Source organism: Pleurodeles waltl, chromosome 11 (genome assembly GCF_031143425.1).
Source record: "Pleurodeles waltl isolate 20211129_DDA chromosome 11, aPleWal1.hap1.20221129, whole genome shotgun sequence".
NCBI classification, from domain to species: domain Eukaryota; kingdom Metazoa; phylum Chordata; class Amphibia; order Caudata; family Salamandridae; genus Pleurodeles; species Pleurodeles waltl.
Window position 1 is genome coordinate 707263164 of NC_090450.1, and position 12030 is coordinate 707275193.

At 47.9% G+C, this 12030-nt stretch overlaps 1 protein-coding gene across 2 annotated transcripts in view; it reads left to right on the forward strand.

Annotated features, from left to right (window-relative positions):
* LOC138266018 (cytosolic purine 5'-nucleotidase-like) overlaps positions 1-12030 on the forward strand; it is a 289639-nt gene that overhangs the window by 137171 nt on the left and 140438 nt on the right. Inside the window, exon 1 of one of the 2 annotated variants that reach the window (XM_069214325.1) lies at positions 10630-11210. The exons of the other annotated variant lie outside the window; for it this stretch is intronic. Coding sequence (XP_069070426.1) covers positions 11092-11210 — 119 coding nt within the window. The 5' untranslated portion in view covers positions 10630-11091. Of the gene's footprint in view, positions 1-10629; positions 11211-12030 lie in introns of those variants that run through there. 2 annotated transcript variants of the gene reach the window in all.

The following is a 12030-nucleotide window of genomic DNA, read 5'->3' on the forward strand; positions in this document are numbered from 1 at the left end:
AAGAAGAGTTGGCAGCCATGTTGGGACTCGGCAGCCGAGTCAAAGAAAACAAAGTTTAAAAAAAGAAAAGGGGCCAGGGTACAGACAACCTGGCCCCTTAGCTCTGCTGGTGGCTTCCCAGAGGGACACCCCTCTCCCATGGCTAAAAAGCATTTTTACAAATTTTTGACTGTGAGTCACGGCAGATGCAGTGAAATTTTTAGGAAAATGAAAGGCAGACTCTCGCCCCCCATATTTTTAAAGCCCCAGGGTGTGCCAAGTCCGGGGGGCATTCTTTTATTGTAGTGTGGGGGGCCGCCTGGTCTCCCCGCAGCCTCGTGGACTGTCAGCTCCTCAGGGAAAAGCTGTAATTATGTGCAGGGGGCCCGCACAGGCCCCTGTGCCCCGGGGACTACCACCTTCCCGGGACTAAATTAATTATTGGCATGGGTGAGGCCCATCGGGCTCCCCCACAGTCCCAGGGACTGCCACCTCCCTGGGACTCTAATCAGTTAAGATGTGGGTGGGGGCACCTGGCTACCCCGCTGCCCTGGGGACCACCACCGCCCAGGGACTTTATGAATTAAATGGAGGGGGTACCCGCCTCCCCCTGCCCTGGGGACCACCACCTCTCCAGGGCTTTCCTATTATTCCATGTGGGTGGGGGCCACGTGGCTCCCCCACTGCCCCGGGGACCACCACCTCCCCGGGGAAAACATAAAAAAACGTGAAGGAGATACGTTTTGGACCCCTGTAGCCCTGGTGGCTACCACCTCTCCAGGGCTATACTTGTTGGAGAGGGGCTGAGCACCCCCCTCAAGGAGCCAATGGAGGGCCCTGGGGACTGTCACCCCATGGAGCCGGCTCCTGCTATGACCCGGGGTGCCCACCCTCGGGACATAGCTGCTTGCTTTTGCTTGGTGAGAGCTCACTGCTCCCACCAAGCAAAAGCAAACAAATCCGCTGTCTGACAGTGCGACCTGTCAAACAGTTCCTGTTGTCAGAAAGTGGAGTTTTCATACCTGTTCCCTGCACGCAGATATGCGTGAAGGGAACAGAGATGAAAGCATTGCTCCAGCAACCACTGAGCTGCTACTTTAAGCAGCTCTCTCCTTGCTGGAGCAGTGGGACCGCAGGGGAGACCTTGAGGCTCCCCCCGCAGGTCCAGATAACCTGTAAATGGAATATAAATAAATAAATGGTCAGGTACCGCAGGGGTGGCTTTGAGGCTCCCCGCGGACCCAGATAGCCCATAAAGGGCTGCAAAAATATATTTTAAAAAATGAATAGTTCCAAGTGTGAAGGTCACAGACCTTCACATTGAACGTTTGAGGGTTCGAGGCCAGGTGTATCTGTGGTAATTTCCCTCCTTTATTTTTTTTTTGAAGTGCAAATGTTTAAGGCTCATACTGAAAGGTGATCTTACTCCTTCTAAATGACAAATACATTTTTCTTTAAAAATTGTATATCATGCATCAAAACCTAAAAAACCTCTATCTCGCTCCCTCTCACGCTCTCTCGCTATCTCTCTCTCTATTTCAATCTCTTTCTCTCATTGACACACCCACTCAGACACTTACGCATCCACATAATTATAACTCACTCCCTCGCCATCCACTCCTAATTACCCCACATACTACAGCACTCATGACATCTTTGATAACATCATTGATAATATCAATGAAATATTTTCAGTAACATTTTTGATGAAAAAACTGTGCATGGTGAGGGCACGAGTTATAGTTACTTAAGGCACAAGTTATAGTTACTTGAGGTAACTTTAACTGGTGAATTTCTATTTTTGTACATTTGAAATGCGAGCCGAACCATAACGTCCCTGTAACCTTTGTTTTTTTAAGTGACAATATTTTTTTTATATATATATGAAATGAGAATGCTGGAGAGAGCAAATAAATACATGCACTCCTGTGGTTAAATAAATGCAAAATAAACAAAGCATCACATCAAGTATGCAGTGGAAGGATACAACTCACACAATCAACAGTGTGAGCCAGAATTGCTCTTGGGCGAGACAAACACAAGAATATGAAAGAAAGCCAATGAATCGGGAGCAGAAAACTGAGACAAACAAAAAAATCATCAATCTTGAGTAAAGGCATGACCCAAAGCCAGCTCTGATTATTTGTTATGTATTGGAAATAAAAGGTCTATCTATAGGCAGCTGAGCTTAGCTTTCTGTAGCCGAGACCTAAAAAAACAGTACAATCTTCTGAAACTTTAGCCATGTAATATTAGGAAATGTTCAAATGTGCAGCTATTTAAGCATCTTCATGAAATATTGTGCTGTGTTTTTTAAAAACAAGAATTAATGTGCGCAGCTATTAATTGTGGAGTCACGATTGACAACATGAAGAGGCACTCAAATAAAGATTTAGGGCCTGTGTTCAAATCTATTTTGTGGTAGCAAAGGCTCTGAATTGCAAAATTGAAGGCTTTGCAACTGTAGAATAGCTTTTGGGTATGTTTGAAGCTCAAATTGAGATAACTCATTTCCAAATCGCAAAATAGGTTTGTGACTACAAACTAAATCGTAAATTGAAATGGGCGTGTTTAGGGCATCCCTTCCAATTTGTCATTTTTATGGCATGTATCAAAGGTTTGAGACTGCAATTGCAGTTTCAAATCATTGATCGATTACCAAAACCTCAAAGGAGGTGGTAACCAACTCACAAAGAGCAAGGGGTCCCTCAAAGACCCCTTTGTCAATATTTTAAAGACAGTTTTAGAAACTTTTCTTTTTCTTTTTTTTTTTAAACAAATTGCATTTTTTAAGGAAAACAGGCTGCATTTAAAAAAGATGTATTTATTTAAGAACCTACCTCATGCATATTACTGCATATTGTGACCCTTTATGAATCAGAATTTTGCAAATCAATATGTTTGAATATATGTTGGTTTGCCAAAAAAAGAATTTGGTAAAAGTCAGTGCACAAATTGCAATATCTTTTACCAAATGGATTGTAGACAGGGCCAAAAATACGGTGACCAGATTTTGAGGAGCAAAAACCTGCAAAGGTCAAACATAAAAGAAGGACTAACGACTTTACACTCATTTTTATATTTGGCCTGTCCTTTTTTTTTTTTTTTGCGTAGCTTTGTGAATGTGTGCCTATATATGTGTGTGTTTATAGAAATATATATATATATATATATATATATATATATATATATATATAAACACACACACATTTACAAGACTATACGTGTAAAATTAGCTATGGCTTGACCTCCCACCCTGCACCCCCAACCCACTCCCACCCACCTCTCTCTGTCCCCACTCCCTATCTCTGCTGAGAGCAGACAGGGGACTGTGTTGCCTGACAGTAATAGATACATTACTTAATTATTGCATACTTTGTAAGGCGTCTGTTAAAGGAGAGTATACCTTTAACTTATGCTTCCCTAGATAATCTGACCTTTGTCCCAAAAACCGGGACATTTGTTTAAAATTTAGAGAAGCCTCGGGACACCGGGACAGACCTCTAAAAACCGGGACTGTCCGGGGACATCCGGGACGTCTGGTCATCCTACCAAAGAACAAAAAGATGGAAAGATAATATAACCAGGGGTGACACTGCCCACAGGCCACGGAAGCAGCAGAGAAGGCCTGACAGGCAGCAAAAGCCGTGTAAAGGTACATAGTGAAGTAAGGGAAAAAGAGAGGAGCATGCAAGGTAGGAGATGGGACAAACATGGAGAGAGAGAGAAACAATGAAGGAAGCAAGTGGGAGCTTAGCAAAGGAAAACTAGAGAGTAAGACGTAACAGAACGAAGGGAGAGAAGCAGGGGCGTAACGGTGGGCCCTGCAGCCCCTACGGTGCAGAGGGGACCCAATCCTTCAAGGACCCACATACCCCTTAGAGGGCCACATTCTGCCAAAGGCCAATGGATACTGTAGAGTGCCATCCGGCCTCTACCATACTTTGTTGCAATTCTTACTCCGAGGGCCGGGCGCGGCCCGAGGTGATAAATGAAGGGATGGCTTCCTGAGGATGACAATATATGGTCACTCAAGGCCATTGCCGCAATTTATCTATGGTGTGCATGTCATTTATTGATCAGCGACTGCACAATGCACGTTGTTAGGCCTTGCGTCCGTATGTTGTCGGGACTCAACACTGGCCTCGTGTGCTCACTACTTCCAGACTGTGACAAGCCCTACAACTACACCGTGGCACCCAGCTCGCACTGCTGTGGCTGCCCGCTTTGCTACTTCAAGCCTGTTTGTGGGGAACTCCCTCACGCCTGGTCCAATGTGTTGCAGCCTCACCTCCTGTTGAGTTCTGCTGTCTGTGGCCCTGTCCTTCAATGCACTGTCCTGCCAGCCTGCACCTGACACGTCTGCTGACACCAGGGACCTGGCTCTGCAACAGAGATCTCCACCCCTCGTACACGGACCCCCGCATGCAGTGCTACCTGCCGGTCTGGCTCCAACCCAACAGGCCGCGGAGTGCTTCGCGAACGCAGTGTGTAACCTGCTTTCTCCCGGCGGCCCCGTCCTGCTTTCTCCACTCATGAGAGGGGCCGCATCATTACTCCTGCCTGCTGCAACACCTGAGAGACGACTCACCTCGAAGAAACCGTGACTTGCTCATGGTGAGAAATCAAAAGCGGAGGCTGAGCAACGCTGCAGTTCGCTCACAAGGTAAGGACAATCAACAGAACTGGAAGGCCCAGAGGTGATGCTGCTGTGTGCCACGTGGACAGTGGTCTATAGTGGACTGTGAAAGGTTCCCTGTGACCCACACCGAGAGGAAAAGAAAATAAAGAATGAGTGAAGAGTCACACACTTATAGGCGAAGGACGAAAGAATATAAGAAAGAAAGACACAGAGAGAAAAAAGACGAATGTTAAGAGCACGCCACCAGCAACTACAGCATGAGAGACCGGTCCGTCCCATGCCATGCACACATGCTTTAGTCACTCCACTACCACCTTTCAGCGAACTTTCTGACCCAGCTACTGCTCCCCAAGATGGCGTACCTGGGTTGGATGCCTGCAACATTATTTTCGCACCACCGATGAAACAGATCACACCATCAAAAGATCGCTGATGATGCATTTTGGTGGCACAGACATGTATGATCCGTTTTTGAAGCTGCAGTGGCTGCCTTAACAGGCATTTTAATCCACAGCTCAATCCAGACTATGAGCGATTCAATTTAGGCCATGCTAAGCAAGGAAGCTGGCGAGCATGTGTGTGAACCTCAACCCGGAGAAGAGAGATAAAAGTGCAAATCATACAAGGGTGCAAGTTCTCAATGCTCTAGAGCAGATCCTAAGGCAGCCAGGCATCTTCCTGGATGGCATACTTGTCCTAGCGTGTGGCGATGAACTGTGCAGTAGCTGTGCTGAAGACATGGAGGCTGCCCTGAATAAATGTACAGCCAGCACATGACCCAAAGAAAACTGCCACAGGAAAGGGAGAACAGATCAGTGCCATCCAAAAATGCCCAACACCGTGCCCTGCTAGAATGACGCAGCCCCCAAACAGTGTGTGTGGAAACTGCTGGTTGGAACCTAGAACCCCTAACACGTGCTCAGCAAGGGGCACACCTGCTCAAAGTGTGGCATGGGATACCAAAGGAAGATGACTGCTGCCCTTAGGCTATTATGGCATAAAGACCCTGCTGAAGCGGGCGCGCCCAACCAGGGAAGAATTAGAGCAGACCAAGAGGAGGAGGAAGAAGAAGTCTTCATGATATCATTTGCTGGGAGAGAGGGCAGTAGGAGAAGGATGCTGCCTATGTGTACCGTGGAAATTGGTGGTACAACAATTACAGCACTCACAGACACCGGCTCATCCATCAATGTTATGGACCAACAATTTAATCGGATCACGCCAAGATCAACGCTAATGCCCAGTGGGATGCAAATCTATACATATGGAGGGACGGATCCCCTAAAAGGGACAATGGAAGTTGAAGTCAAGAGTGAAGGCCGGTCCACCCATACAAAGTTTCACTTCACAGAAAGCTGCACCAGCACACTACTAGGATACCACACTGCTGAAGACTTTGAACTTGTATTTTTCACCAAGCAAATGCGTGAATTGCATGCTGATGCAATCCTAGCCATGTTTCCCCAACTGTTCAAATGCCTGGGCAATCTGAAAACAGGTTAAGCTCCAAATTGACAAGTCGATAAGGCCCACAGCTTTGCATCACCGGAGAGTCCCTTTCCACCTTTGGCCAAAGGTAAAGCAAGAGCTGAAGGACCTGGAGAAGATGTGTGTGATCAAGAAGGTGACATGTCCCAAACCATGGGTATCACCACTGCTCATCGCACCGAAACCAAAACAGCCAGAGGTGATCCAGCTATGTGTAGCATGAGACTCCCGAACCAGGCCGTAAAGAGGAAACAACATATTACACTGACCATGGATGATATTTTAGCACACCTCAACAGCACAAAATGGTTCTCTAAGTTAGATTTGAATGCCGGGTATCATTGACGAGCTCATCTCGGCCAGTCCTTACATCACAACATTTTCCACCTATGTAGGCTTGAGAAGGCACCGCCGTCTATGTTTTGGCACCTCTCTGCTGCAGAGGTGTTACAAATAACCATAAGAGGAACTCTCTCCAGACTAACAGGGGTGCTAAACATAAGTGAAGACATCCTTATATTCTCTGAGAACCTCGAAGAGCATCACATGATGCTCAGGGCCGCCCTGCAGCGATTGTCAATATGCGGTTTGAACCTGCACAGGAAGAAGTGCTTGTTCTACCAGAACTCGGTGAGTTCTTTCAATACATATTCTCCTGGGAAGGCCTGAAAGTGTACCCCAAGAAGGCAGATGCCATAAGCAACATGTTAGTGCCATGGAACCCGACCGAAGTAAGAAGCTTCCCGGGGATGGTGACATATTGTGGAAGGTTCATACTCCATGTAGCCACGATATCAGAGCTGTTCCGAGCATTGGCCAAGACCAGCGTGCTATGGGAGTGAGGACTTGAAGCTGACACAGCCTTTCAAAACATGGAGGAAGCCCTTCTGGGATATGCCACCATGGCATACCTCAATCTGCAGAGGAAGACAGAGGTGGTGGTTGATGCCAGCCCTGTGAGACTTGTTGCTTTTCGCTTGCAGGAGCGGGCAGACAACGTTTGAGTCTCTGTTGCACATGCCAATCGCGCACTTTCAGCCACTGAGACCTGGCACGCTCAGATCAAACGGGAGGCTTTGGCCATCAGATTGATGTGCTGCCATTTCCACCTGTATCTCTGCAGATGACTGTTCTGGGTGGTTACTGACCATAAGCCACTCATAACGCTGTTTGCCAAATCAACTAATCTTGCTCCACCAAGACTCAATAAAAAGAATACATTTCCAGACACACTCTTCCTCAAGCAGGATGATCTGCCAGACATTGAGGAAAACGATGGAGCAGCGGATTTCATACAGATGGTTCTGCATGATTTGTGCCCAAAGGCGCTGATTCTACTGGAAGTAAAGGAGGCTTCCGATGAAGATCAGAGCATCATACGGGCCAAAGAATCTCTAGCCCAGGGATAGTGGTAAAGATTCCAGGACCAGTTCAAAATGCTCATGCACGACGAGCGGATGATGAGACAACAGCTGTGGTGTGTACACAGTGAGCTAAGGGAAAGCCGAGCAGGTCTGCTGCTGAGAGAACCCCTCATCATGATGCCCGAGTACGGTGGGCAAGAGGGATTGATGTGGCCCATCAGGAACACCACGGATTGGCAAAAACAAAGGCCATACTTTGTAGCAAAGTATGGTTTCCTGGCATGGACACCAAAGTAGAACAGAGAGAATACAAAGTTACCACTGGTGTGCTATCACTGGGGGCAAGCCACATCCAGCTGCTGTGATCACTGAGAAACCCAGCTGAAAGCCCTGGTCCAAGATAAGTATGGATGTCAGCAGTTTTCCTGATGGCAGGCTAACTGTTGTCTTCCTGGACTCTCACACAAAGTTCCCTGTTGTAGAGGTGATGCAATTGACAGCATTCTTCAAGGTGTTGAGTAGGTTCTCATTATCCTATTGAGACTACTGGATTTGGGCCGCAGAATCACTTGCATTACGGTGGACTGAGTCTGATCCTGCACTGTGTGACACCTGTCGGCCTAATCTGGGTTTGTTCTGGCTAACTAGAGGTGCCTCATCTCCACCCAAGAGCAGAGATGATTGGGGCAACCGGGCACATGATATGAATGACTCCTCAGGGGAATCGTGGTCACTCAGATCTCATCTGTTTCCCTCAGTTACATTAGACTCACATATGCAAGGACAATCAGAGGCAGAGTATAGTTCAATAAGCTTTCACTGAAGTAACTGCATCTTAGATAATAAGGCATGTATTGCGATAACTAGGACGATGAAGCACAAGATTAAAATTTGACAAGCAGAGTAAAACACAAAAATAACGCTACCATATTGTCACTAGAGTTTATAAGGATATTTCCTACTTAAGCTATGTTAGAGCACAGAATGTTAAGCTCTAATTCTGCCTTTCAGGTTTTCCCTTGGGAAGACATTATCCCTCACACCTGAGCAATAGGCCTGTAGTCTACAGAAGCAGCTGTAATGAAGAAATCAGCATACAGTCATGGTCATCTGGCTGGAATCTCCCTCTAACATACATGGGTCAAAGCAGTGTTTTTATAATAGAACAGCTGGTGTTCCAAGAAAGGATCCGCACGTAAGAGTGTGTATGTTTCTGTGAACATTGGAGACAAAGCATACCACTTTTGCCGGCAACCTATCTTACTGCAGCCTTGAGAAAAGCACAGATTAAAAGAAATGCCTTGTTTAAGAACGTAGTGCTGACCTAAGTGCAGAACAGCCAGATGGAGAAAATAAAACAAGACCGTAAATGTGGCTACTGTTAAAATAATATAACAAAGCTAAAATAAAACATATCTCAGTTAAAGTGCACAGCGGCAGGCCTACTTTGCTAAAATAACGTATATAAAACTATAACTAAAATGGCTACACAACAAAGGTAAAGCTCATCATGAAAAAAACATTTGCACTAATGGGTTTACCTGTGGAAAAAAGTCAGACAATGGCCCGCCCTTCCAAGGGCAGGAATTTCAAGACTACCTGCCGCTGTTGGCCCTCCGCCACCGGAAAATAACCCCCCCCGACCCCAAGCTAATGGGGAGATTGAAAGGTTTATGAGGACCCTCAACTTAGCGCTGTAGATAGGATAGGCCTGGACCAGGGGGAAGATGCAGCGTGTTGCCTGCACACGTTCTTAAGAGCATATAGACAGACTCTGCATAGCACCACTTGCTGTGCCCTGGCAGATCTGAGAACCAGACTGAACAGCGTCCCAGCCAGTCCAGAAAGTCAGCCTGCGGTGCTGGACATACAAGCCGCTCAGGAAAAATAAAGGAATGCGAACGACAGGGCCAGCAGAGTGCGTTGAGCAAAAGATCCCTCTATCAGCGAGGAGTACATGTCATCATGCGTGACAGGCACCCTGTATGGAAGTACCAGACCCTGTTTGAAACAGAGGTCTGGAGAGTAGTAAAGGTACAAGGCACCATGATCACTGCAAAGAAAGTTTAATGTCGTGGTTTAAAAGAAGTTGCACGGAGACAGACATTTCAAGAGATGTGTCTGGCTGTGAGAATGACAAGAGTTTTGATGATCCATCTGGGCCCACATCACCAAGAGGGAATATTCTCTCTGGACACCCGGACACCCAGGGGTCCAGAGACTCAGAGCAGGCCCTGAGAAGTGAAGGGATTTCTGCATTTGGAAGTGTGGCATCTCAAGATGAGAGTCAAGCAGAGACCAGAAGCGTCGAAGGAGCCAAGAGTCAACATATGACCTGCGTGCAAACCCTGCACCCAGCAAGAGACTGAGGGATCATGTGTGGTCGTGAGCAGAAGAAATGATTTTAACATATGAATAAAAGTTGTGCGGGATGTAGAGTGCCATCTGGCCTTTACCATACAGTGCTGCAAATCTCACTCCGAGGTGTTAAATATTGGGGCACATGGTCACTCGAGGCCATTTCCGCAATATGTCTATGGTGTGCATGTCATTCATTGTTCAGCGACTGCATAGCGCATGTTGTTAGGACTCAGTCCATATCTACTCAGGACTTGAAAAATATTTTTGAGAGATGGGGGACTCAGAGACCCCTCTTCACATTCTGGAGGAGGGTAGGGACTGCATCATTTTACGTTATTGTGCCACTGGAGAGAAGAGAGGGCAGAAAGGAACGTGGTAAGAGGTTGCGAACAGACGGGAGGGTGGAAAGGGGACCACGTCCGTGGGAATGTACGGGGGGCTGCTGATCGCATAGAGATGAAGTTCAGTACAGGGTGTGCATTCTGCTGAAAAAAAAAAGCTCGCAGCTGGCAGGAGAACCTGCAAAACAACTCGTCAGTCAAACCCACCAGCGTAGTCGTGTGTAAATCGCTGCCAATACCGTGGAATCTGAGACGCGTTGGCAATATTACTAAACCCATCCAAGCCAATAAGGCTTGTAAATAAATAGTGACAATAAAAATACACGTGAATTGACTCGAAAAGAGAGACGGGGAGGTTTTTGTGGGTGGGGCACTGTAAGGAGAGAGAACGTAGAAAACGGCAACAAAAACACAGGCGCGGAGGAGGGGAGAATACTGCCCGACAGAGCGGTTCACAGAGAGAAACGAGAGCCTGGCAGGAGGGCCGAGAGTGTAGACGGCAAAAGAAACGAGTTGCGGGGCGTGGAAAGTTAGAGCAACAGGAGGAGGAGAAAGCGGGAGGGAGAGGTGCAGTGGACTATCCCGGGCCTCTCTAGCTACGTTGCAAGGGGCAGTGTTTGGAGGTTGGGGGGGGGCAGCCGTCGGCTGGGTACAGCTGATAGTCTAATCTCTGCTCCGGGAGCACCTTGGACCCTCTTGTCTGTGAGTCGCACTCGAGCAGTGACGAGCCGGACCTGCGGCAGCGCACGGAGCTCAGCGGAGGGCGGAGAGGGACAGCGCAGTATAAAGGGGCTCAGCTAGCGCTGGGAGGACTGAAGACGCCGCTGAGGAGCTGGACTCACGGGGACCTGTGGAATTCCAGGAGCTCTAGAGGGCAGAACGGCAGTATCGGGAAACTACTAGTCACCTACTCAAGATGGGGAGCATCGTCTGGGAGCCCCTGCCAGGGACCGAGAACGGGACCCTGCGTGACATGGGGGTGAAGGAGCTGAGCCAGAGCGAGCACCGAGCCTTGAAGAGGGACTATCACCACCGGTAAGGAAGACATCACACCGCACTGCCCATCCCGATCGCCTACCCACATCACCGGCCAAAATCACACCACACCTTGCCCCCTACTCTCCCCCCACACACAATGCCTTCCGACGCCTCGTCAGAGGGAGTAAGCACTATACAAGTGCAATTACTATACAGTAGGGTTATGGAGCGCGATCTAAACACAATACACAGACAACACATCACAACCACTGACCACCACCTCCCCCCCTCTATCTCCTACGGCATCACCGACTCACGGGCGTGAACAAGCGGTGATCTAACCTACAGGTTTAAAACATAGGAAGCACGGAGCAGGCCAGCTGGTAATTCCCCATGATTAGCGGTCCATAACACACCTGCACCGGCGCCGCTAAGTGTGACAGGCGGCACGCGCCCAGCGACCAGATGAGGCCACAGCAGGGACCTGGCAGGTGAGGCGCGCGCTCATTCCAGTAAAAGAAGTCTTAGCCAAGCCGGCCCTGCCTTAACTTAGGCAATGAAAGTGCACATCAGTCCAGGTATCCTGATGGGCGATGATACGTACGCAGGAGGGGGCACAACCTTCAGCCATCCCCCGCCCCCTTTCAGCCCAAGGCCAATGGACGATATATAATATCTATATTACAAATATAATATATATTAGATACATAATATATATATTAGATATAGGAGACTGGGACCCCTCTTCACATTATTTGGGGGGGGGGGGTGGGAGGGCATTTTGCGTTAGGTCACTTAATGTACAAGAGTTCTGCGAGACAGCACCCTGGGTGCGTTCAGTGAGATTAGGTTGTGTAATGGTATTGTGTGTATCTGT